Raw genomic sequence first — 27412 nt, forward strand, 5'->3', positions numbered from 1 at the left:
TTTTTTAATGAAAAACTAAAAATGTCTGCCGCTGGAATCGTTGCATGAAGCGGCTCCGGCTTTTTACCAAACGATAGATAATTTTAAGACCATTTTGGTGCCTTTTTAATTTTTTTTCTAAGTCTAAGTCTAAGCCAAAAATATGTTGCAATTACCCCTTTTTTATTCTTCAAGCGCCCATTAAGGGGAAACTATTAAATTTAGCGAAAAATATCAAGTACCCTTGGAACCAGCTTGAAAAGGTCAATTAAGGCAAAACTATTCGAAAAAGTCAAACTATTTTAATGCAAACTAATAAAAAATGATCTAGAGAATTGACTGTCGAAAAATCGCCAAATTCTCAAAAAAGTTTATAAGTTATGATTTTTTTATTTTGCCAATTTTTACGTACCTACAGCTGTCCGTTTTTCGAGCTCCATCCTGAGGATCTCAGTTATTGTAAGAGATAAGAGGTCGACTAAATTAGGTCAAAGTTGTGCATTTCAAAGAAAGTTTGATGTGTCATTTTTAGTTTTTGAATTATTGAAATAAATAAAAAAAATGTAATTTTTATTTATATTTTTTTAAGCAAAAACAAGAGAACTAGATTTTTAAGTAGGACATTCCTCATGCACTATTTTTTAAGAAATCTAAATCGGTCGTCGCCTTTTTCAAAGCGTTCTTGATGACAAGAGTTACAACACTCAACTCTGGTTTTTCTAATGGACGCCATATTTGATACCTCTGTTTTTGAAAAGTCTTTTTGTTCCTGATTACAACTGTAGTCACATGATATGCTCGACCTTACCTGCTGATTAAAATTAAGAAAAAAAAACGTTTTTGAAAAGAGTGCTTTAGAAAAAAACGCCAAGAATTTTGTTTAACAAAATAAATTTTGACAGATTTATTAAATATGCAAGCAGAATTTTTATAACTTTGTCTTGTTTTGTTTTGCAAAGAATAAACTTCTAGTTTATCATGTGGTTTAGTTTTTATATAATTATTAAGCTTGACGGAAATGTGAACGTTCTAAATTCAAATTCAATTACACTTCCAAAATCTAGTATGTTGGCGTTTTTTTCAAAGCACTCTTCGCAAAAATGTTTTTTTTTCATTTTGATTAGGATGTAAGATTCGATCATATCATATGTGATACATCGTTGTCATCAAAAGTAAAAACAGTTCTCAAAAAAAAAACAAATAGGGCTTCCATAAGAAGAAACAATGTTAAGTGTTGTTGAACGCCTTGAAAAATGAGATGAGTGATACAGATTTCTTGAAAAAAATCGACCAAAACGACAAAAACCATAAAAACTAAACCATTTTTTTACTGTAAAAAACTATTAGCAACAATACCTAAAATGAACCGTAGAATTTACTGAAACAGACCATTTTGCTCTATGACTATTAGTTTGCAAGTTATATATTTTTTTAATGAAATGAAAAATGAAATAAAAAATTTCAAAATTCTAAATAACACGTAAAATGAGCCCTAGAGTTTATTGAAACAAATCGTTTTGCGCCAAGACTTAGTTTTTGACATTTTTTTTGAAAAACAACTGTAGCCGGAACCGATGCCCGGAGAGCTCCGGGTTTTCACGAGAAAATGGATAAAAAGATACCTGTAAGTGCATTCTGAAAGTTTTTTGGTTTTTGCGCTTATAGTTTCCGAAAAAAACGTAAAAACAATATCACTTTTTTTACTTTTCATCTAAATTATTTTATTAGAGATAGCAAAAAATGTGAAATACCATTCATTAATGCCGGCTTGAAAAGTTCTACAAAATAGTATGTCTTAAGATGATATTTCGAAAAAAAAACAATTGTCAAAAGCCGACTGCTGCAAAACAAAAAAAGCAAGAAGAAAACGACCTTTTCGATAGTGAAAAACGCATTATATTTTATGGGATATAAATCCTTTTAATTGGTTTTATGACACTTTCAAAATCGGCGATTTTGCAGGAGGGATTATTCACAAACTTTTACCACTTGTTTATTTTCTCAATTACGACAAAACGATTCAAAAATGTGATACAATTTTAATGTAAACCTATGTAAAATGATCCGGGAAAACGATTGGCTTTGAGAAAATTGCCAATCGCAATAATTTTTTGGTTACGATTTTTTTTATTTTACCTATTTTTGCTTTTATTTGCAATTTTTTCAAAAACAATAATATTTTCAAAAAAGTTATATAAGTAAAAAAGATTTCCAACGACAGTAAACTTAATGAGGTTACGTCTAATAGTTCGGAATAAATGCTCCGGGTACTAAAAATCGATCAAAATCTCGACAAAAACTGGAAATGTCAAATATCAAAAATCGAACCAATTGCCTTTTTGGCACTTTTAACCCTCGATAGTGTTTTAAAGGCATATACCGGATTCAAATAATTTTAACATCGCCATAGCCAACTAATTAATTATGTTGCACAACTAATAGGAAAGACTGCATAAAACTTGTTATTTACAATTTTATCAATAACTCGATAACAAAGGACAAATGGAAAATTTGTTACTCTTAACTTTCGATTTGTATTAGCCCTCTGAATCAAATTCCCAAAGCACGGGAGCCAATTTTGAAACAGCCTGTATAATTGTATGAAACATTGCTAGTTTTATGTGATTGGCCACTAAACCCGTATTTTTTTGTTTTTTTTTTTTTAATGTATTTAAGTACAACATCTTGCAAACTTGGAATGTTAAAAAATCAAAAAATAAGAACTAATTTGAAACCATAACTTTAAAAAATAGTACTGAAACTGTCGACTCCACAAGATTTAATTTCGAAAATGTTATTGAAAAGTGACAGAGCGCTTTCCAGAAAGTATTTTCATCTTCAGTACCAATTGTTAAAAATTAAAACGAATTAGGTATACACTGAAAGTTTTTATTTTCTACTTTATGTAATTCGGCTTGTAATAGATATTTTTAGGCCGTACTCTTAATTAATTAGCACCCTTTCAAGGTAGTGCCGACCTACCCAGTAGCTAAATTTCACGAATTATGTGATTGTGGCGATAATTTCTCGTAAACAAAATGCGAAAGAAATCTCTTAGGTCACGCCAGGCGAGTCCGCCCCTGTTCATCAAATACCAATAGAAAACGGTGCCGCCGGCGGTCTAGACCTCCGCAGACACACTTTCCGGCGCTAAGAAGGCTCCAATCGCCACATATTGTTGTTGGGGATCACGAGACCATCCCCTACCTCTCCGGCCGAGAAATGCGATCTTTATTATTGTTTGAGGCGCCCCCCTGTTGGACTAATTGGTCGCGACTGGTGCCACGGATTCGCTGCTTCTTCTTCTTCTTGTCACCCGAAACAATTGTCTAATGGAATAAAAATGATGCGAAGGAATTATCTCATCGCAACCTGTCATTTGTGGCGGTGTGCGTGCAGGATGTCGGCCAACGGATCGCAGACAAATGATACTTAATGACACGGTCGGAGATGTAAAGGCTTGTGTCCTGCTGCACGACGCGACAACATGCACTTTATCAACCGATTATTTCGCTAAAACTTAAAACTTTATCTCCGACTGGCTCACAAAATAGTCGGTGCAAGTTGTGCATTTTTTTGTTAGATGGTTGTTCCATTTTGGGTGGCTCGTCTGGAATGCCGTCGGCCCGAAAATTACGGTCCTTTGGATTTTTTTATTTGTGTGCGGTCGCTGCCGTGGGTTCTGGACGCTAATGACGAAACAAAAGCCGTGGCACGCCCCATGTGAAGAGAAATCGGTCGATCATCCGACTAAACAAGCTTTCAAAATTTACAAATTTATTTGATTTGATTCAGGAAAAAAGTGACCAAGTCTGTATTTAACCGACCACAACAATAACAGATGAAAACACCAAAATTATCCGAACGAAGCAAATGATAGAGGGGCGAAGGCGCCGCCAGAAAAACATCATGTGCAAGAACAATAAAAGACCGGTGTCTCCGCGTCAATGCATATTATTTTTGTGGCATCTATTTAAAGATTATTTTCGTTGGCAATTAACTGGAATTAGGGGATTGAGCGTCTACCTGCCACAGACAATCGTAAAAACTGTAATAAATTCGAATCGACAGACCAAAGGACAAGGACATTGCATGGAAATAAGCCCAAACTTTCATCCTAATCACGCAATGAAACGAACCAAGCTAAGCAAAAATTTCAATATTTTTTAGCATAAGGAGTTAGGTATTTGGTGAAATTTCCTTCAAGACAACACGTTTTTCAGAAAACAATTATTTAGCGAATGAAAAATCACTAAGCTGGATCGAAAAGTACACTATTTTACCTTTCGAGCGTTTTAGTAAATTTTCAGTCAGACAAGCAATTGTGTACTAAAATTTCGCCAAAAAATCAAAAAAATTAGTTCAAACCTAGAATAATTTTTACATTTTTCGAGCGTTTGGCACATTAAATTTGATCAAGTTTTTGGTGGATCTATAAAAGTTTGACCAATTCAAATGTTGGCTTTCAACAAATAAGTTTTCGTCAATTTGCTGACAAGTTGAAAAAAACTTGAAGCGTGTGAGCATTATAAAATGATTTTCAGTCTAAGCACATAGAATAAGAGAGAGGGTCCAAGCATTTGACATTTTAATATTGGTAAGTGTATAAGTTGCAGTGGGTTTTGTAAAGCTGATGATGTTCCTTATACGGAAAACATATTGTCTTTGGAACCATCGAGAAGATAAATACAGACTGATCCAAAAGTAACGCACAAAATTTATAATATTGTTAATAGTTATTTAAAAAAAAAACTTCGAACGGGTCGATTTTATTTCTTAAATACTACATTTTGGCATCATAAATGAGATTTTTCTACTTTGGTTTCACAAATTGTTCATTGTGAAACAAAGATAACTTTTGTGCAACTCCTTTAGTAAATTTGTAGGAGTTGTATTGGCAGTCATCACTGAAATTTAGTGTGTGATCTGTCAACAGCGTCAAGTCGTTCACTGATAAAGTCTGAATAATTAACAAAATTAAGAGGAAATAGTTTGAACAGATTTTGATAAGATAAACTTAACAAAAACAAACAACAAAAATAGAAAGTAGAAAAAATACTATATTACACTCGTTTTATAAGACTTAATTGCGGCACTAATTCTATTGGAATAATTTTGTGATCCAAAACCATTAGTACCACAATAGAACGTTTTAAAAAATTGGTATAATAATAATATACTATTAAAATGTAGTTCGTTTTTGAAATGTGACGTTATTCTTATTTTTTTTAAATGACAGCCAACAATTTGTTCACTGTTTTAGATAATACACATCTCCATATTTCTGGTAATAAAAAAATGAAATCAAAAAAAATAAATAAATGTAATAACATTAATAAAAATTAATTAAAATTAATACAATATTAGCGCGAATTCTGTAATGAAACCATTAAAATTCAAAGGGCATTAATCGTTGTTGCCATAACAATAACCAATAAAATTCCACGATTTGCACTTTAACCAGTGTTAAATTTTAACAACCCGCTACAGTTACAGAATACACCCTATTGTCAGTTAAACCTAATGGGCTTTATCTTTTTGTTTTTGACTAACCTACTTTATAAGCAGCAACTGTCATAGTTTTTTGCGTAATACTCTATCAGTGACTTTAATAACTTTTTTATTTTATTTTCTTCATTTTTAGAATTTTCTTCGTTTATTTTTTTTTGATTTTTTTTACTTACCAAAAAATAAAAATGTGTACTATCTATAAGCTGTTTCAAAACTATAAAAACGCCAAGGTCGCATTTTACCAAATAATTTTTTAAAATAAAATAAATAAAATTATAAAATGGTTTCTAATGATTAGATCTCTTATTGAAAGTATAAATTACATTAGCTCTTAGATTTTTTTTAAAGTACATGAATAATTTATAGCAGCAAATTTTGAGAGAAAATACGAAGTTGGCATTTTTATAGTAAAACAACTAAAAAAAGACCTCAGTATTCAAAAACGAATGAAGTCAGATTGTGGTGTCAAAATGAAGCATTTAAAAAATAAAAACGACCTGCTCGACGATTTTTTTTTAAATTGACTCGTAAAATTTGATTTTTCTACTTTGGCTTCACAAAATATTCATTGTAAAACTGAAAGTACTTTCACAATGAGAACTTTTGTGCAACTCCTTTTAGCAAATTTTTAGGAGTTGTATTGGCTTGGTGTCATCACTTCATCAGTCATTATTGTAATTTAGAGTGTGATCTGTCAACAGCGTCAAGTCGTTTATTGATAAAGCCCGAATAATTAAAAAATTTAGGAGGAAAAAGTTTGAACAGATTTTGATAAGTCAAACTAAACAAAAACAAACAACAAAAATAGAAAATAGAAAAAATAGTATATTACACTCGTTTTGAAAGACTTAATTGTGTCACTGATTCTATTGGAGCACTCCTTTGTTGTGCTCCAAAACCATTCGTGCTACAATAGAACGTCTTAAAAAACTCGTATAATAATATACTATTTGTGCGTTACTTTTGGTTCAGTTTGTAAAATGATATGTACTGCAAGAGTACTGAATTTTTTAATTATTATTCTCCTAATAAGAAGACTCTTCTACCAATTACATCTACACAACCAACAGCATTTGATGCCATGCATAAAAACTGTCGATCAGTTTGCAGAAAACGTATGAATAAAAAGTGGTTCAATCGCAATTTTTAGACTGCATGTGATATGATTTTGCCAGTTTAGCACGTTTTTCACCTAAAAATGCAATTACGCTGCAAAAATTTCTCAAAAACCTCCTAAAAAAATCATCGAATTGGGTCAAAAATTATATTATTATTATTTTTGCCTTTTTCCAGGCTCTTTAAAACACGTCTTAGAGCTAAAATCTCAATTTTTCGTAAAACTTAAACTTGCCACGATAATTGTACCTCAACGGCATTTTGTAAGACTCAGTTGCTCCACACAGCAGGTATTAATTTTTTAAACGTCAGAATCACAGAAAGAGTGTCTTTGTATGTTTTAAGATTGATTTTTTTCTTGGAGTTTGCCGTCGGTGATGGCCCAGAGCCCTTCCTTGTCTTGTTGAAAATCTGGCATCATCACCTGTTTGTGAGCGGAATGTGAGTTGGTGCCAATGAATAATTGAATTTGCATCGGTTCCCGCCGGCGGGCCGGTGGTTGGCGTCGGCGTCGGCGTCGTATTGGGGGCGCGTGTCGGAAAGTTTTCGTCGTGTTGGAAAGAAGGAAGGCCGTCGTCAGTCGGTCCGATATAAATTGAAACCTAAATGCATTAATGTATGGTGTGTTGGTTGCAATCATCTCTGATTGTGTAAGTATTCGGTAATCAGGGTGGTGTAGCGTCCGTCAGGCAGGCGGCTGTGGCGTCGCGACGTAGTTGGGCGCCCAGTCGGGCCATCAGCGTCTGTCGGAGCGTCCTCTGGCGCGCCGCCCGACACCGCACCGACGCCGACTCTCCAACGCAAAAAACCACTGTTTGGCAGTTTGCTGTTGTTTGTTGACTTGTCGTTAATTTTTCACTCTATAAAGCGATGGACACGGGCACGGCGTCACCAGCATCTTCCATAAACAAACGAATCGAGATGGAATGGCGCCACGGGAGGGAAAAACCCCATCACCCAACTTGCTCAAGTAGAATAAATAGTCAACAAATTAATCGAATTACCCTCAATTATTTTTTAAAAAAGATGATCATATAGCGCAAATTGTTCAGAGACGGGACCTTCAAGAAGCTGTTAAAAACAACCACAACACAACAGAAAAAGCTAAAGTTAATTAATTATTACGTATTTATGTAAAAAAAACTATACCTACATCTACCTTTCAAAATAAAAAAAATCATGTTTTTCAAATTCCATCCAAAAATGTTTTGTGCACTTTTCTATGCCTTTAGAACCCTCTGAGTCCTAAAGAATCCGAGAAAATCACAAAAATATCATTTGGTTCATTTTTTAAATATTCGATTCCTTCGATTATTTAGGGAGATTAGTTGATCTTTATCGCCAAAGGCCCACAGTCAGCCTAATCCATCTCTGTTTAAAATACAATGGAGTCCGGTTATAACGAACCCGTTTATAACGAAGTACCGGCTTAACGTACTATTTTTCAAGCAAGCACCAAAAATCTTCCCATAAGAAACGTATTTTTTAACCGGTTATAGCGAACCCGCTTATAACAAATGACTTAAAATGTGATGTAATATGCAATTTTGAGAAATAATATGACGAGGTTGATAATAACAGAGCACCAAGAGTATCAAAATTTCTACAATTTTATATATTTTTTTTCGTAGGGCTTATTTTTTTGTAGTTGAGATTAGAATTGTTTAAAATGTTTTTTGGTGCTAAATTTATTCGCTGATCAAAACCTTCTATATCTCAGAAACTATAAATATTCGGATAAAGCTAGATGAGTATTTTTTTACTATTTTCACTTTTGAACTCTACTATCACCTTAACAATATTTACACAACTCTACAGGCTGTTCCGTCTAATCCCTACTTTAGAAAGATTGGGAGTTAAAGATAGTCATCTGAAAATTGTTACACAACTATAATCTGTTAGGTCCTGTTCAATGAAATTATTTTCAAAATAGCAATACTTCCGGTTGCTATCAATTTCCTTATGTTAAATGGAAAGCTATATTTTTAATACGTTTTTGGATTACTAGAGCTATTTTGAGGTATGGTAGCGCTCAGCTCCGTTTGCGTGTGCGTCATCTGACATTTCTGTCACTACGTTTACATAGCAGGGGCATAGCGGTGACAAACTATCAAATATTTTTTGAGGTTACGAAGTGTTTAAATAAAAAAATACAGATTCACAAAACAAGAACTAATAAACGCAGAATCAAAAACCTAACGAAACGCAAATCACAAAACACAATAAACGAACAGAAAATACTTGCGATTAACACCGATAACACTTTCGACAACCATGCGATGACGTCTATAATTTACTGTCAATGTCAGTTTGACAAATTCGTGACACTTGATGGTGTTGTCGAAGTGCATATGTAAATTAATGTTCAAGGATACCACCCTTAGATACCCCTTAGTTGTTTAAAATTGCATTGTTTTTGATAATTTTTTTACAGCTTTGTGTTGGTAATGAAAAAATGAAATTGATGACGCACACGCAAACCGAGCTGACCGCTACTATAGTGTTCATAAGCTCTCCCTATACCTAAGTTTAGCCGTTTACGAAATAACCTACCAAATAAAATCCAGTAATACGTGATTGTGAGTAGAACGAATACACAACAAATTTTTCTAATATAAGTTTTTTCGTTTTTGAAACAAAAATCATTAAAAATTATATCAAATTTTGCTGTGTGTGCCCTAATGATTTAAAAAGGTAAATATGGTTGCTTAGTTACTGTTATTCTTAGAAGCACTAACAATTAATTTCTGACTACGACTACGACTACTCAGTAGCGTCAATTATCTCCATTATTTTTGACCTAACAAAAAATTTGATTTTTCGGACTTGTTGGAATCTTTTAATGACTCAGAATTTTTTTGGCAGGTTTTATCGAAACCAGGCTGTATTTTTTAAATTTTTTTTCAGTGCAAAAATCGATAACTCTGCCATTTTTAAAAATTTGGAAATATTCTTCACCCCATTTGGAAGAAGAAGACTAGGCTTGCTTTGCGTTCGGTCTTTTCAGATTTTCAAAAAAAAAACCAAATTTTTAATGATAAGTTTGCAGAATATTAAATTAAGCACCCATAACTCAATTTCTTCAAATGAAATACCACAACTTTTATTTCACTAAAGGGTGGAGAACTTAGTTCTGCATCCATCTGTATTTGAATTTTGAATCAGAAATGTTTTTATGACAAACTATGCAAAATAGCTGTGGATAGTAAAAAATTTCCTACAATGACAAAAAAAACATATTTTTTTAACACTATGAAATAATTCAAATTTGGTGTACAAATCGCTTATGAAGGCTTATGAAAAATGCGTGTAAAAAAATACACAAAAAAATAAGTTGTTCAACTTTGTGCGTTTTGACACACCCTGTACATTATCTGCGGGTTTCAAATAAAGGTCGACTATTGCTAAAACTACAGGGTATTCTGAGTTTTTCTGTAACAAATTTGTCGGAAAATATTCATAGGTGATTTCGCAGTGACTTTTCAAAAATTGTTTTTTTTTATAAAAAAAAGTTGAATAATTCAAAAACGAAAAGTGATAGACTCATAATAAATTATACAAAGTTACATAATTTTTTTGTGTGGAATCAAAAAATGCAAAAATACCGGGTGTATCAGAAATACGTGTGTTATTTTAACAGGTGACAGAGCTCAATAAATAATACATTTTTTCTATTTGTAATTTTTCAATAAATGTTTTGCAAATTCACTTAAAAATTGGAACAAAAAACATACAGAAATGTGTACCCGTCTATGGGTACAAAAACAAGAGTATCGAACTATTTATGTTGTGATAAAAACAGACAATTTGAACAATTTAAAACAACAATGAAAATTGTTGTTATGAATACAAACTAATTATTATACACTGACCTGCTCGTTTGCACAAAAGAAAGAAGAAAAACAGTGAAAATAATAAATAAGAATTTTGTAAAATGTTATATAGAAAAGTTGTTGTACGTGATGAGTTTTCTTACGTGGTAAAATTAACACACGTATTTCTGATACACTCTGTATATAGGATGTTCCATTAAAAAAATATATCTTTGGTTTACCACTCTGTATACAACACCCTGTGTATAATAAAAATATTTTTAGTTTGGAGACTTTAAGTCGATCTATCGGATAATGAAAACGACATGGCAATAATTCAAATAATAAAAAAGTTATAGACCGATTACGCACCCCTGGGTCAACTGTATGTACTATTTCGCAAAGAATTTATGTTTTTTTTACAATAGATACTATTTATTCCGTCTTGTTTTATATATTATGTTAAGTAAAAATAATTGCTAAAATGACAGATTTTTTAATTTACCGCTTATAGCGAGCCTTGGATATAATGAACTAAGTTTGATGCATTTTCTGAGTTCGTTATAACCTGATACCACTGTAAGTTAATTTGGTAGACGAAGAAGGATATAAGAAAAGGTGCGAAATTTTTGGAAAAGCTTATTATTGTGGTAATTTGTGCGTGGCCGATGATTTTCGCTTCAGCGTCCTTCATTTATCACATCTTGCGGTGATTCATCGTTGGCACGAAAAGAAAAACAATGAGGGGGATTGCGGAAGCAGCAAATCTATAAAAATGCCATAAAATATGTTCTGCATCTCGGATATTCCTCAAGTCTGTTGTTGTTTTCGAGTCGGCCGTGTCCCGTGGCTCCGTTATTGAAGTCAAGTTGGCTCCGGGCTCCGGTCTCGGCGTCCACTCGAGGCGTCGTCGGGGGCGCCCCTTGTTTATCCCCATCGATATTAATGTACATAAAAATTTAATTTATAATAGATGTGTTTTTACCAATTTTGGCATCGCACACACGCAAACAAATCATCGAAAGCAAGCAAACATTACACCGGTGGCGACGGTGCGCATTTTTATTAATTTGACAAAAAGTCATAGTTGGGTGACGCCGCTTGGGGCCGACGTCGAGACGCCCTGCTTGGACGCCACAACTCCTAAGAACTGGCGGCATTTTATTTTGCTCATGTTTAGAAAACGACCGACCATCATTTATTTACTGATTGTGACGATGTCGCAACGCTACTTCCGGACACACAAACATTTTTAACAAACTTAAATATCGTATTGCTGGTTGCATAATCGACACAGACCAAAACACGCGCGAAATCACGGCTCCTTGTTTTCGCAAAATTTTTGCAAATAGTACAAATTTCTGAAAGAAATTATTGATAAAATTTTTAAAAACAAAGACATCGCTCCCAGAAATTCAGTGTAGAATTCTTAATGAGATAAAGACTGTCGCAAGAACAAATAACGATATACTTCACAGGATTCTACGAATGCACCCAGCAAGTTTTCTGAAAAAAATAACCCTGTATGACGCACATTTAAAATTCTTTCGACAAAAAATAAATAAATTATCTACGTAACAATATGTACTTTTGGTTCACTTTCATAAAAACCATTGTGGTGGAATTGACTAACCTGTTACCATGACAACTCATAAAAGTTAATGAAAGAGTACCCAATTTCCACCACAGTAGTTTTTATGAAAGTGAACCGAATGTAGATATGAATATTAAAAATTCTTTTCCAAACAAAAATTTTATTAGGTTCACAATTTGTAAAAGCACCAGTAGACCTGAGATGCAAATTCTTAAAAAGCTACTGCGATAATTGAAAAAAAATCTTTTGTTAAAGAAGGCCCTTGGTCCCTTAGAAAACATTTTCCAAAATCTTCAACAGAATTTCTGAATAAATTCTATACCAATGCCAAATAACTTGCATCCTTTTTTGTAATAATTGTGTTTATTTTCCATTTATTTGCTAATATTATTTTTTGCATAATTTGCATTCTGCATATAATATATATAATCCACCAAATACAACTCCTGTGTCTCCAATAAATAATAATACTTCCCTGTTTCAGTTACTTTTAGCTATGAGTTTTATTCGTTGTTTTTCTGCTCGATATTGAATGATACCTAATTATATTTTTTTTCGCTGAAAGTACCAAATTATGGTTGATGTCAATCAATAATGTTATTTTAACTTGTTATACTGGATTTTATTCGTTTTCCAACCAAAGATTCATTATTTTGCCAAACCTTGTGAAAATGCACATGAAAATCACTTGATTTAGCTCTTTTAACAAAATTAATATTATTATAAACATTTTAACTTTATTGTGGTATTAATTATTTAAAAGGCAGGCAAGCGTTTTTTGGTTATACAGGATCGCTAAAAAATATGGATACAATTAAATATTATAAAAACTATTCATCAAAACTATTGAAATTTGGTGTTTATTTAACTTCTATCTCCATTTGTTCTTCGGATACCAAGGCTAACTTGATTTTTTTTTAAATAGCAACAAGGGTCAAATTTAATCTTTTTGAGAAAAGAATTTTTTTCTGAGTTCTATGGTATAAACACAAGCATACCTTAATTTAATCAAAACTTAAAAATTTTGAAAAATGTTAAATTTTGTTAGCCTTGAAAATGTTGTCTTTATCTATCGTTAGCTCTTTGCTGTTTAAACACTGACCAAAAAATAAGTAAAAGTTTAAAAAAATGTAACACTTTTAAATAAAAAAAACACGTTTTAATTAAAAAAATTAAACACAAAATACTTGATTTTTATGCTACAACACATGATCAACATCAAAATTTTTTTCGCTTAAACTAATTATTGCACCCAAATTTAATTTTTGACTAATATACGAGTGACAGATATCCAGAAAATTTTTGAACTTTAATTTTTTTACTTCTTAATAAAAGTAAAGGTGAGTATTATGTAACATTACTGAATTTAGGAAAAAATGATCTTTTAAAAATGATTAAATTAGACCCTTCGTGCCATTAAAAAAAATCAAGTTAGCGTTGTATTTTCAAAATAAATAAAGATAGAAATTTGGAAAAGCTCTCAGATAATAGAATTTAAACAAATTTAACTGTTTACCAAATTTCTGAAAATATTTAATTGTATCCATTTTTTAACGACCCTGTATAATTTATTACCGACGTTTCGCCACCTTTTCTGTGGGTTCTTCAGGGCAATAAATAGGAAACAATTCGTGTAACATGGAGGGGAACCGTTTTGTTGAACAGATATCATGAAATATGAAAGCAGATCTAAAAGGAAAAACCATTGTACCGATAACTTAATAATAATTTTGCCTTTAAAGACGTTTTTAAACTACAAACTCACAGTGGTTTTTAAGTCATAAATTATGTTGAAAATTTCATTATTTTTTACTTTTTCCAGCGTTTTACCTCCTTTATTGCAGTCAGAAATTACATTTTATTTCTTATTAAATTAAATAATGTAATAATTTAATTAATTCTTCCTCAAATTTTCGTTAAAAATAAGCCAAAACGATGTTAATTTTGCTTTCCTTAAGTATTTAAGCACGTTAACTAATAGAAGAAGAATATTTTGTCTGTTTCACTTGATTTAATTCGGTATTGAGCGAATAATTGTATCAAAAAGAAAACCTAAATATATTATAAAATTTGGTCAAAGTTAAAATCGTATTAATTTTTTTCGATGCTAATTTTTAAATCAAAATTTCAGTTTTGTGTAAAATTGTATAAAACACTTTTTTTAAGTGCTTTAACATGATTTTCAACCAGAAACTCATTTAGTCTGCACAATTTGTATAAAGTAAATAAATATTTGATGTTTTTTCGTAAGAACATCTTTAGAAAAAATATTAAAAAGATAAAGGCACTCTACGTTCTAAAATTAGTTAAATTACATGTTTCTATGATACAATTTAAATAGTGAATTTCGCGCGACTGTTGAGCAATTTATGCGACACTCTAACAATTAAAAACGGTGTTTTTACTTCTTAGTTTTCAAAATGTATTTCTTTCGATAAATGGCACTTAACATATTTTCCCTTTTTTTCTTGCTTTACTGTTACGTAAAAAGAGGAAAATTAGTAGATGACACAAGATGCAAACGACCAGAAATAGCATCTTGTTAACAAAATTATTAATTTCCTAGTAGTTGGTAAGATTTTTATATTTTTCGCGATAAGATAATCCAATTAGGCCCCATAAAAGCATGATACTTCCATGGCTTCCACGTTTCTGTCAAGTGATTCATTTATCCGGAATATAAAGCAATAGTATCGCGTGCCTTGACCTCGAAGTCAAGCTAAGCCGTGGGTTACTTTACAGTACCAGATTTGTCTTTCGTTGGTGCAAAATCGTGGTAAAAATGGTGTCCGAGTCCGAACGGACTTTCCTGGGTCTAGATTTAAGTACCCAACAGGTAAGTGGAGAAATAATTGTCGTTGTAACAAATTGTTCGATCGATGTATGAGGGAAAACAAGCGCATGCGAGAATGGGTGTCATGGGACGATGGTACCGGACGGAGAATGCCACCTGTTGATGGGTTGGATACTCGTTACGCAACATGTTTTGTAATCAGTGGCGGAGAGTGGAGGCGGCCATTCAATTTTGTTTACAAAACAAAACTTTCTGCGACTCGCATTTTAATTTTGGAAAATTGAATTTCTTGCAGCTCAAAGCCGCTGTTGTCAACAACAGCCTCCAAATTATCCATGAAGCTTCCGTCATGTTCGACAGCGATTTACCAGAATTTCGCACACATGGTGGTGTCCAAATCGACAAAACCAACCCTAGTGTTATCACAGCACCCACCATAATGTGGGTTAAGGCCTTAGACATGCTTCTGGATAAACTAACAGTCGCTGGAGTCGATTTTTCGAAAATCGCTGCCATTTCAGGCTCCGCGCAACAACACGGTTCGGTCTATTGGCAAAAAGGCTCCGAAAAACTCCTCTCAAATTTAAACCCGAGCGAATTTTTGCACCAACAATTAGCCTCAAGCTTCACAATTGCAAACAGCCCAGTCTGGATGGATTCCAGTACGAGCAAACAGTGCAAAGAGCTCGAAGATGCAGTCGGAGGGCCTCAAGTAATGTATCAACGTTCTGTTAGTTTGGCTGATAAAAAAATTCTTGCAGAAACTTGCCGAAATTACGGGCTCTCGGGGCTACGAAAGATTCACTGGGCCCCAAATTGCCAAAATAAAGCAAACGAGGCCCGAGGCTTACAAAAACAGCGAAGTATTCAAATTCAAACCCCAAAAACCCAATTTTTTAATTGTTAATTGTAGCGAATTTCCCTAGTTAGTAGCTTCCTGTGTTCACTTTTCTTGGGCAAAATCGCCCCAATTGATTTTACGGACGGCTCAGGGATGAATCTCATGGATATTAAAACAAAAAAATGGCATGCGGACTTGTTGCAAGTGATTGGACCTGATTTAGAAGAAAAATTAGGTGGTTTAGTAGCATCGAACGCCAATGTTGGTCCAATCTCGCCGTATTTTGTTGAAAGGTATAGTTTTGACCCGAATTGTCGGATTATTGCGTGTACTGGGGACAATCCCGCGTCGCTTGTCGGTAATTCCCCCAATTTTTTGTAACATAAGTACAGTTGTTTCATTTGAAGGTATGAGACTAAATGAAGGCTGGTTAGCTGTGAGTTTGGGCACAAGTGATGTGCTTTTTGTATGGTTGGAAGAGCCCAAAATTGTGCTAAACGGCCACATTTTGTGTAATCCAGTCGATTCGAATGCCTATATGGCTATGCTGGGGTAAGAATTTGTTTTAATTAGTCAATATTTGAATCCGGCCCGAAGGACCAAAAAATGTGTAAATTCGAAGGACTAATATTTCTTCCGAATTTTTAGTTTTAAAAACGGGTCTTTGACGCGAGAAAGAATCAGAAATGCGTGTGCTGAGTCAAATTGGGACATTTTCAACCAATTATTAGACAGTACACCACGTGGAAATTTCGGAAATATGGGTAAACACCAAGTTTTTTCTCCAATTTTTCACAAACTTGCGATTTCAGGATTGTACTACGACGTCCAGGAGATCCTACCGTTTTTGTCCGGCGATTACAGGTTTAATAAAGCCAATGAACGAGTGACAAGATTTACAAGTTTGGAAGTCGAAGTCCGGGCTTTGATTGAAGGACAGTTTATCGCAAGACGGGCTTACGTCGAAGACATTGGATTTAAATTGGACAAAGAAACGAAGATTCTAGCAACGGGAGGTGCTTCCAATAATAAAGCAATTCTTCAAGTGCTTTCGGACGTCTTCAACGCACCTGTTTACCTCCTAGTGAGTATTAACTTTTTTAACTAGCGTTTTTATACTGTATTTAAAAGTCAAAAAGCCGCTGCCATTGTCAAAAGTATAGAAAAAATAACTATGTAACTCATGTAGGACGAATCGAAGTCGGCCATGTTGGGGGCCGCTTATCAAGCGAAACACGGACTTTTGGGCTCTCAAAGTAACTACTTTGAGATTACGTCATGTCTCCCCCCACCACGACTCATTTGTCAACCATATTCCGACGCTAGTGAGATCTACGAACCAATGGTTGCGCGATATAGAAAGTTGGAGGCTATGCTTTTAGGAAATAAAGTCTGAATATACGTAATAAATATACCATTCTAGTGATAATTTATTTGAATTCTTGATTAAATACACTTTATTTTTTGCGACCACCTCTTTCCTTCACTTGTAGTTGTATTACAGCCCCCGTGATGATATTATAGTAAGCAAGCGTGTTTGAATCCTTGAAAAACATGCCCTGGAAAAAACAAATAAGTAACCAACAAAAAAAATTTAATAATTAAATTTACATCATAAAATAATTTTTGTTTCGCCGGAGGCATATTGGTCTCTTCCTGTATTTTCGATTTGATTGAAGAAACACTTTCGGAAAGTGGGACATTCAACGCCATCATTTGTCCCGTCAATTTCCATTCTGTCTTTTCGGGAACCACCGGAATGGCGATTTTAATCGAAACAGGATTCTGTAATTTAAAATTGTAATTTTGACATGCGCACACTTGATCAAACGTACCGGATTGCGTGATAAGAAAACTTCTTCAGGGATGAGTGAATCCTCATTTCGCATTTTTTTATTCGACGGTTCTTCTTCCGGTTGCGTCTCACTTGGATGTTTGACCGGCATTCCGCCCATGGGTGGCATCTGGGCCATGGGTGTGACAAAACCGGCCATGGGTGGAGGTGCTGCCACTAATGAAAAACTTAATAACTTGTTTCATTAAAAGCAAAAAAAAACCTACTCATGAGTGGTGGTGGCCGCATAGGAGCCATAGGCGGCGCTGGCATCATCATAATGGACGTCTGTTGTAGCATCGTGGCTTGCTGTGGAACCTGAACGATGGTTTGAGTTTGTGTTTGCATAACTGCTGATACCGGTGTGGTTTTAACCGGCTAAGCAATATATACAAGTGAGAAATGAACGGAATCTGTTCATACTTACCGGGTTTGGATTTGCGAGAGGTTTCGCAGAGATTATAGCAGCGGCAGCGGCCGCAGCGCTAACTTTAGCCTGGGCTTTGCTACCAACCACGTTTTTCGGACCGATCTTCTCTTTCTCCTCGTCCGGCAATAGCCCTTTCACCTAAAAATGTTTGTTTGTTTTTTACTGCACCGCAATAGCCATAATGACGCGACATGTGCGTCTCACCAACAAAGAAAAACGACAAACTCTAGAGCCGAACCGAGATAATAATTAAAAATCGAAAATTTCGAAATTACAGCAAACAGACCGACAATAAGAGTAACTAAAATAAAAACATCGTGAATAATGCCTTCTCTTTTCATCATAGAGATGGGAGTTTAAAAAATCACAGTTAATAATAAAAAACAAACCCAGAAATTAAAGATTATTAGAATCGTAACATGTAAGAGTATTTCACATAAAGTATAATAATTAAAAAGTTAAAAAACACGGCACAGTACACGGTTATCATAAGCCCACCTCCAACGGAAAAAAAATTTGTTTGATATTTGGATGTTATTTATGTACACGCTGTTCCGTCTAAACCCCAGATATATTGGGAATTGGGAGTTCTAAATAATGATAGTTATCTGAAAATTTGTATACAACCATAATCCGTTAAGTCTGATCAATGAAAATACTTTCAATAAGGTTATCCCATAAGTAGTTATCAACTTTCTTAATTTAAATGGAAAGCTATTTATGTTTTAATAATGCATTTTTGGATTACTTGAGTTATTTTAAGGGAGTTTTTAATAGTTTTTTTATACTTATATTTAATCGGTTTCGAAATATTTAGTTTTTTGAAAAATTTTGATTTGCATCTTTGACTTGAAAAATCTGCTTTTTTTTAATGTTTAAATCCTTTTTGGCTTGTTTGAAAGAAAAAATCTTTTCTTTGGTGTCTTCACACTAAAAAAGTAAGTTGCAGCACTCCAAATACCAATAACTCAAAATTTTTAAATGAAATTCCACAATTTTTATTTCACTAAAGGGTAGAAAATTTAATTTTGTATCAATTCCATACAGTTATACGAATTTTTTTGTTGGTATTGAGAAATGCCATAGCGCTTTTCGCATGCGTTGCCATCGAGGTTGCCATGGAATCATGAGTAAAATACAGGTTGTATCAAAAATACGTGTTTCTTTTGTGGAAACAAGTCGGTCAGTGTTTAATAATTAGTTTGTATTCATAGCAACAATTTTTATTGTTATTTTAAATTGTTTACATGTTCCGTTTCTATCACAATGAAAATAGTTCGGCTCTCTTATTTTTGTACCCATAGGCAGGTACACGTTTCAGTATGTTATCTTTTTCCAAATTTTAAGTAAATTTGCGAATTTTTTGTTGAAAAATTACAAATAGAATGTTTTTATATTTGCTGAAGTCTATTACCTGTCAAAATTAAGACACGTATTCCTGATACACCCTGTATAAGAAATCTAAAGTTTTTCAAATCTAAATTCAATGAATTTATTTGTTTTAATGGAAAGGAAAGCAAAATTTTGAACAGAGCTTATCGCTTATTCAGTGAGAAATGTTTCCTTGTAAAACTCTGCAAAAATAGCTCTTGCTAGTAAGGAACCTCGGGCAATGTCAAAAAAAACCAACATAACTTAAAAATTATCACAGATAGGTATAGTTAATGCTAATACAGATCGTTGAAGAATTACATTTTTCCACCTACTGAAATAAAAATTCCATTTGAAAAAACTGATATATAGCTTGTAGAAGTGTTCAAATATGTTAAAATTTTAAGGTTTGTAAACTTTTTTCCAATTAGTTTGATTTCGTCGAAGATGGTGCTCAAAAACTGGCGCACCAACTCAGTAGTACGTTATTGAGAAGCAAGTGCAGATTACGGGAAAAATGTTGAAAAAATTCCTAAAGTCATATTTTAAAAAATCTGGAGCTACAAACTTATTTTGTTAACTTCTTCAGTTCTCATTTTTTTTATGTTTTTATTTTCATACCAGGTAATCGATCCGTAACAAAACGATGAATAATTATTTTTAAATTTTCTATCAGACTTTAGCAGTTTTTTTAATTTACAAAAATTAAAATTTATCCAAAAAATCACAATGTGTAGATGTGACAACACTGGGAATTATTTCCTAGGAAAACGTTTCAAAAATAATGTATTTTTATTGTTGCTCAAATTCTATTGCGATCATGACTGTTAGACAACGTTGCCACATATCATTTATCTAAAATCTGTTATTTATCAATAACTTTAATACAAAGAATTTTTTTACTATTTTTACCTTTATATGTAACCAGTTCTCTACCACACACCATTGAGATGGTGCGCCAGTTTTTGAGCACGCTGTATGGACTGGGGTGATGGTATATAAGGCTTGACAGTGCCATGCCTCCCACGTTCACACAAAGAAAATTCTTCACCTGATGAAGACGCAATAAAGGTATCAAAACGTCGCGACGAAATTAATGGTTTTATTTCCCTTATCCTAGATACCATCTTTGACGAAATCAAACTAATATATTTCCAAGGACAAATAACATAAAATGGAGATTTTTTTTTCAATTTAGAACACACTGAAGGAAAAATATAGGCTTTGTTTTGATTGTCCAAACACAATTTCTAAAACTCTAAAAATTGTAAAATTACAGGTTTTTAAAGTGAAAGGTGCAAGTCCAAAAATTTTCAAAAAATTCTGAATATTTTTAAAACGGCTAACTTTAGGTATAGAAAAAGCTGACGAAAAACGCCTTGAAGTAACTCGAGAATTTAGAAAACGCAGTAAAAACATGTCTTTTCATTTAAAATACGAAACCTAACACAGCCTTCCAGTATAACCGGAAGTGCTGCCATTGTAAAAATATTTTCATTGAACAGAACCGAACGAGTTATGGCTGTACACCAATTTCCAGAAAAATATCATTATCCAAACTCTCAATACATCTACTTAGACGGAACAGCATGTATATTATCGTACCGGTAAGTACCGGTAGTCTTTTGGTATAAAATTTGCTTATCCTTGGTAAAACTCTCTGACATAACCCCACTGATTTTTCCGATTTTAACAATATAATCATTTAAAAAAAAAGAATAAACTTTATAATATTAATTGTATTTAAGTCACTCGACCATTCGTTGCCTACCTTATGTATTTGATGGATTTGCTCCTCCAGCGTGATATTAGCCCTTGCGGCCCTTGTTGCCGCTTCCACACTCGATGTATGTCCATCCCAAGTAACTTTCTCATCCTTCCTTACATCTTCCTCGCCTATTTTCTTACCAATCGCTGTTTCCTCATCGCCGACACCGAAAATATCGGTACGACGTTCAGCCAAAAGTTTCAAACTTGCATCAATCGCGGTACCACCAGCATACACCGTCTCTTGATTCATTTTATCCGTCACTTGTTTATCCCTTTGTTCGACCCATCTTGGATCAAGAAGGCCAATCCTCATATGCTCTTGCACTTTACTCGCTGGGATTTTCTCACCGGTGATTGGCGAAATGAGATAATCATCACCAACAGTAGGCCTTGTCACTTTCACAGCCTGCTTGGGATCGTATTTCTTCACGACGACTTTATCAGGAACGGGTGGTAGTGGGGGTTGGATGCTTGGTTGGTTCGATTGTTTATCATCGCCTTCTTCGTCGGAACTTTCCTCCTCCATGTCTTGCACGCGATTGTCGTCTTTACGTTGACCCGTGCGATCCTGCATTGTACTCAAACCTTCATCAACGGGTTGTGCTTCTTCTTCGTCGCTTTCCAGTTGCATTTCGATATCTTCGCCTTCTTCAAATCGCTCCTGGATTAGAAGACGCGCACCGACTTCTTCGGGGGTTGTAGGCGGGGGGAAGTTTCCAATTTCGAAGGGTTGGTAATCAACAGTTTCGACAACTACAAAGTCATGCCAATCAATTTGGGCATAAGCCACTCGCTCTCGCTCCAAAATCTCCTCCTGTTTGGCTTTCTGTTGCTCTTGGTATCGCAACCATTCCGCTCTGTATTTCACCTGTTCTAGGACAGCTTTAGCACTTCGGGCTTCGTCTCGAAGTCTCTGTTGCATGCTTTTCGGCGGAATCAAAACCTTTGTATACTGTTCTAACAACTTGGTAAAATATTGAAACAAAGAGTGTTGAGGGCGGAGAAAATCGAATTGAAAGTTGCGCTGTTCGCGATTCATCAACTGAGTCAAAAACTGGCGACCATTACGGGCCACAAATTGTGCAGTGAGTTTTACAATATCCCTAAATAAAAATCAGGTCAAAATAAATCGCAAAAATTCGACAATTTCTTACAAATCTAAAGCCGAAATTGACGGAGGATCGGCGATGAATTCAAATTCTGGTGGTGGGTCTTTAGGAACGAAGGGTTGTTCTACTTGTTTTAATATCTCCTGTTGTTTTTGTTGGGCCGCTGCGGTGACCGATAGTTTCGATATGGCGGCAGGAAGGGTTTGGGTCGGTTCTTGACCTTTTCAAAACAATATTAGAAGCGTTTCAAATAATTGAAGAGAAATACTGAAGGAATGCAAATCAGAAATTGTCGCTCTCGGAAAGAAATATAGTCATGGTGCTCAAGGCGCTAACCGAACACTAATATATGGCTAATTTTCATCATAAATCTGACTTAAATAACTGTTTAAGCTCATTTGTCAGATAAAACAACCTAAATCTCTTTGGCAATTTAGAAGTAACATTCTGGATCTTCATTACGTGGAGTTCCCAGTTACAAGAAAAAGGTTATAAAACTATGATTTTCAGTTTTAAAGGTTTTAATTGGTGGTATGAATAAAAATTAAGTAAAAGCTAATACCACAAAGTCGTAGTAAATTCTTCAACTAAATTTTACTCACTGAAGAACCTATTTTAGCTCGAAGTGTTTACTTTAAATTTTCCGAAAAGTACTAAACCTGTAGTATCTTCCATGAAGTATATTTGCCAATACTTCGATTTTGCGTTTTCTTCTAGTATATTTTTCACTTTAATGAAGTTGCTGTTACACGAGCTTAGTATATGTTACGCGACTAATTCTCATTTATGGTTGAAAAAGGGAGCCAAGGCGTTGCAGAAAAATGTATAGAGTTCGACGGAATTAAGATGATAAAAATATAGAACAATATTTAAGTAAGGTCCGTTACGAATATAGGTACTCAACAAACTTTCGTATTTTTGCTAGAAATAGATTTATCACATTACTAAAACAGTAACTGCTGTTTTGCAGTGTGATATTTTTAAGCCAAAGCATTTACTATGTTCACTTCAGAGGTACAAAAATATTTCGGTATAAAATTATTTGATTGTATATTTAACAAAGAAAATATGTGCTTTTTGGCAAACCAGTTTATTGAGGAAACGGAAAAGACAAGACGGGAAGCTCTTTCAAATGACCAACAAATGGAAGTGTTCTTACGTAATTTAGGTAATTACTACAAAAAAATTAATCTTAGAAAATATCATAATATGTTAAATTTAAGCCGATCCGGGTTTTCGAAAAATGTGTATAAATTTTATATTCTAATGATAATTATGTAAAGAAATGAATATTACAATTATTATAGTTGCACACAAAGGCGTAATTCAAATAATGTACCAAATTTTTACTTTTCTTAATTGAAAGGACGATCCAAATAAAATAAAAGTTCTGCCATAACAGTTCAAAAAAAATTTAATGAAAATAACGGTTCCGGTTTCAGTTCAGGTTAAGTTGCGGTCCGGTTTTCGGTTCTGTATTAGTCAAACAATATCATTAGATAAAATCAAAAATTTTAATTGAAATGAAATTTACACATAGCGGAATTATATTAAAAAAAATACTTTAAAAAAGAATTTAACAAATTAGACATCAAATTATTCCAAGTGTTAAGTATTAAATTTCTGAATCTGAAACATCAAAATCTGTTTTTGAATCAGACTCACTTAGAGAAATAATAAATGGAGAAATATTTGCAATGTGTTTTGTCCAATCTGAAGCAATTAATTATTCCCAGTGTTTACAGAAATTTTGCCACATTTCGGGTGTACATTTTATGAGTGATTCCGACCATAGATTTGCAACTTTATTTCTGTCCAAAGGTTGCTCATTTGTATGTTTATTATAATAGTTCTTAGAAAACCCCTATGCCAATGAATTGCGTTATACTAGCGATGATATGGGGGTAATCAAAGAACTTCATGTCCATGGTCATTTAAAACTTTATCTATTACGTACTGTTTTTAATTATTTGCTTTTAAAGGTTTTATTAAATCCTACAACTGATTTTTAGTGAAGTATTAAATCAAATTCTATATGATGATTAATCAACCATACCTACATTTTACCCTTGGTAGAAGACGACGTGGGCATTTTTTCCAATTGCATCGAGTGACACGGAGCACTATCCATTATCACAACAGATTTAAATGGTAGTTTTGCTAAAGCAGGAATTAATTGGTTAATCACCCATGTTTGAAATATTTCTCCATTCATAGTTTTGTGATAGCCTCTGTCATTATTCGCCACATCCATTAAAAGGTCACATCCTTCCAAAAAAGCAAACCGACATCCCGCATATAATATAGTGAACCTTTTGTCTTCACTTTTAATTTTTGAAGGATTGCTTTTTAGGTCTTCTTCGTGAACCCACCGTCGAACATTGCTGCCATTTTGATAAATCCACCTTTCATCCAAATATACAAAAATAAAATTTTTAGTGTTTTAGAGTTTTGGTACTGAAGAAATTTTCGTAAAAAAACAATTTTTGATATCAGAACATGTTTTTGTTCACAAAGATTTTTCTTCTATTAACTAAACGAAATCTGTAACTCATATTTTTTAAAATTCTGTATGAAGTTGTTCGCCCTCCTTCAAACTCCAAATTTTCTTTTGATTCTGTTAGTAATGTGTCTAAAGTAAAATATTGATTTTTTTAATTATATTTCGAAGTAGGTATATTTAATTTCAGTTCATAGTAGAATTGCATTTTTCAACAGCGGATGTGAGTATTTTGGAGTAAAAATTAAGCCCAAATTGAGTTTCTGTATAAGAAAAGAATTCACACTTTGAGCTAAGAAAACCCACCAGAAACTCTCATGTTAAAAAATGCATATGCGCTGTTAAAAAATTCTACTATGAACTGAAATGGGATATACTACTATGGAGAAGTATCTGCTAATAACAGGAAGTGCCTACTTTTAACTATAGTCTTTTGTTCCCGAAAGTAAAGTATTTACTTAAAAAAGTAGCATTTACTTCACCCATGTCTTTACTCCACTGGACTGTAGTATTAGCATCTACTTCATTTTTATTTATACCACCCAATGATTTGTTTGGCATTCTGAAGTCCAGAGCAATGTCATACGTGTAGTTTTCACAAAATTTCAAAAAAAAAGATCCTTAATGAAAACCACATTAAACTTGAATAATTGTTGGTATTTTCATGGAGTTTAGAGAAAAGATAAGACAGCTTAACTGTTTATTTACAAAGTTAAAGTTACGTCTCGGAAACGCCTTCAGACCTTGGCTACATAATACTACGAAAATACCAACAATGATAAAAAAGGAGAATAATTTTTTTTTATAATTGAACTTGAATGTTTTTCGCAGAAAAATGATGAATGAAACGATTTGTCTTGAACGGTAAACTAAAAGGTTTTTTTTGCATAAAAACAGTAATTCCACTTTACATTCACATTATAAACAAGTGTTCAAAATTAGTTAATGTTTGAAAAACTTTATTAATCCGGCGTTACTCAGGTGAGTTTTTAGGACACCAATACTAAGGTGGGGTGTGACACACACATCAAAGAATGTGTTTGTTATTCTGAAACTATACCAAAGCATTTTACACTCGATTTTACATAAAGTCCAATATTTCAAAAAAGTCAAATCTTTACCTAGTTTTATAGAGCAAAATTTTTGGTAAAAAGTAGTAACGTAAGTAAGTGGGGTGTAACAAACCCCAGAGCCATAAAATCGGCTACAACACACATATTATAACAGCCAGGTGAAAATTATATTATATTATATGAAAATCATATATTACATCATATTCGAAATGTTTTTGCAATCTACTGAAAGGTGCATACATATAACATTCCTATCTAAAAAACCAAAGCATTTTTTTACTCTGGGGTCTGTCACACCCCAACTGAGTAACGCCGGGTTAAAGAACAAATATTCTTCAGTGTGACCAACCTAATAAAAGAACCATAGGTCTACTTTAACCTGATCAACTCGATTAATATATTTTTATGTTCCTTACCTTTCCCCTCTCGAAAATCGTTGACTTTGTGCTGATAATACGCATGGTAGGGGTCACCAGGATTCAGGAAATTAAATTTCGGATTCCCTAATTCGTTCTGTCTGATCCTGGCCTCAAATTCTGGCCCGTTTCTGGCCACAAAACTGGCTGTTTTATCGACGATATCTTAGCAAATTGTCAGGAAAAATACAATCTAACCTGAATTTTCCGACAAATCTGAAATTTTCACAAAGGATACTTCTCACCTCTGGTGGTGGATAAATAATACCCACCACTGGATTTATCGGTCCGGGATCGTCCGGATTTGGATTATTTGCTTCCAAAACCGGCATTTTCACTATTTTTTCTTACAATAAGCTAAATAAACACGCTAACAAACGCTTGCTCAACGTAAAATGAAGAGAGAGATGGCAATAAAAAATAAAATTGATGAATACTCCAAACCACTAGAGGCGCCACAAGCGGTCTTTACAGAATTCTATACCAACATTTTACGCGTGTAAACTGTTTTTATATTTTTTACTTTTGTAGTTATTTCTTATATTTTTTACAAATATTATGTATTATTATTATGTATTATAATATTATGTATTACGTTAATATCTATATTACAACTAACGCTTGTGGTTGCGGATCAAAAAGAACGATTAATGAAACCTAATTTATAGATTTGAAACAGCTTATATCTCATTTCAACTCATAGTAGAATTTTGCATTTGCATTTTTTGGAGTGAAGTAGAGCTCAAATTGAAAGTTTCTGGGTTCTTGGCTCAAAATTTGTTACTGAGATTTAGCTTAACATATATTTTTTTCTTATAAAGAAACTTTCAATATGTGCTTTATTTCACTCCAAAAAATCCAAATGCGCTGTTGCAGAATTCTGCGATAAACTGAAATAAAATATATTAGCTGTTTCAAAACTAAAAAAACGCTAACGTCGCATTTTTTTTTGAATTAGGTGTTATAAATTATTCATGTAGTTCAAAAAAATAATAGATAATGTAATTTATACTTGGGAAAGCTAATCAATAATAATTATTTTACATTTTTATTAATCTTATTTAAAAAAATTATTTAGTAAAATGCGACGTTGGTGTTTTTATAGTTTTAAAACAGCTAATAATTTATATTCAACATAGTATTTAACATTTTAGCGAACCTTGAAAAAACGTTGTACCTATAACTTCTGATAGTTTTCAGCTTCAACAGATCAATATTTAGTTCAATAAATTAAAAAACATAATAAAAGTAAAAAAATATAA

The 27412-nt window shown here is 33.3% G+C and overlaps 2 protein-coding genes across 3 annotated transcripts; one reads left to right on the forward strand and one right to left on the reverse strand.

Annotated features, from left to right (window-relative positions):
* Positions 1-14657: 14657 nt before the first annotated feature.
* Positions 14658-17117, forward strand: LOC658259 (uncharacterized protein). Its single transcript, XM_964660.5, has 8 exons — positions 14658-14848; positions 15102-15518; positions 15568-15669; positions 15720-16005; positions 16055-16199; positions 16296-16411; positions 16460-16731; positions 16837-17117. The coding sequence occupies exons 1-8, from the start codon at positions 14795-14797 to the stop codon at positions 17041-17043; spliced, it is 1599 nt and encodes a 532-aa protein (XP_969753.1). The 5' UTR covers positions 14658-14794; the 3' UTR covers positions 17044-17117.
* Sf3a1 (Splicing factor 3a subunit 1) lies at positions 17047-26557 on the reverse strand. 2 transcript variants are annotated; one of them, XM_008202622.3, is made up of 9 exons: positions 26389-26557; positions 26151-26315; positions 22207-22381; positions 21054-22155; positions 17909-18049; positions 17709-17799; positions 17483-17658; positions 17259-17432; positions 17047-17206 (listed from the first exon to the last, which is right to left on the reverse strand). In XM_008202622.3, exons 1-9 carry the CDS (start codon positions 26480-26482, stop codon positions 17105-17107), a joined length of 2220 nt encoding a protein of 739 aa, XP_008200844.1. In that variant the 5' UTR covers positions 26483-26557; the 3' UTR covers positions 17047-17104. The 2 variants fall into 2 exon arrangements, with proteins under 2 accessions (XP_008200844.1, XP_969681.1); XM_964588.5 differs by having other exon boundaries at positions 17709-17859.
* Between the last annotated feature and the right edge of the window lie 855 nt (positions 26558-27412).

The sequence above is a fragment of the Tribolium castaneum genome, chromosome 4, assembly GCF_031307605.1.
Source record: "Tribolium castaneum strain GA2 chromosome 4, icTriCast1.1, whole genome shotgun sequence".
Taxonomy (NCBI): domain Eukaryota; kingdom Metazoa; phylum Arthropoda; class Insecta; order Coleoptera; family Tenebrionidae; genus Tribolium; species Tribolium castaneum.

Excerpts from the sequence above, each read along its gene's own strand:
- LOC658259 (XM_964660.5), top strand. The coding sequence starts at position 14,795 with ATGGTGTCCGAGTCCGAACGGACTTTCCTGGGTCTAGATTTAAGTACC. Across the intron at positions 15,519-15,567 it reads ATGCAGTCGGAGGGCCTCAA|AAACTTGCCGAAATTACGGG; the intron begins GTAATGTATCAA and ends AAATTCTTGCAG. Across the intron at positions 16,200-16,295 it reads GCCTATATGGCTATGCTGGG|TTTTAAAAACGGGTCTTTGA; the intron begins GTAAGAATTTGT and ends CCGAATTTTTAG.
- Sf3a1 (XM_964588.5), bottom strand. The coding sequence starts at position 26,482 with ATGCCGGTTTTGGAAGCAAATAATCCAAATCCGGACGATCCCGGACCG. Across the intron at positions 26,316-26,388 it reads TCCACCACCAGAGGTGAGAA|ATATCGTCGATAAAACAGCC; the intron begins GTATCCTTTGTG and ends CAATTTGCTAAG. Across the intron at positions 17,860-17,908 it reads CTCTCGCAAATCCAAACCCG|CCGGTTAAAACCACACCGGT; the intron begins GTAAGTATGAAC and ends TATATTGCTTAG.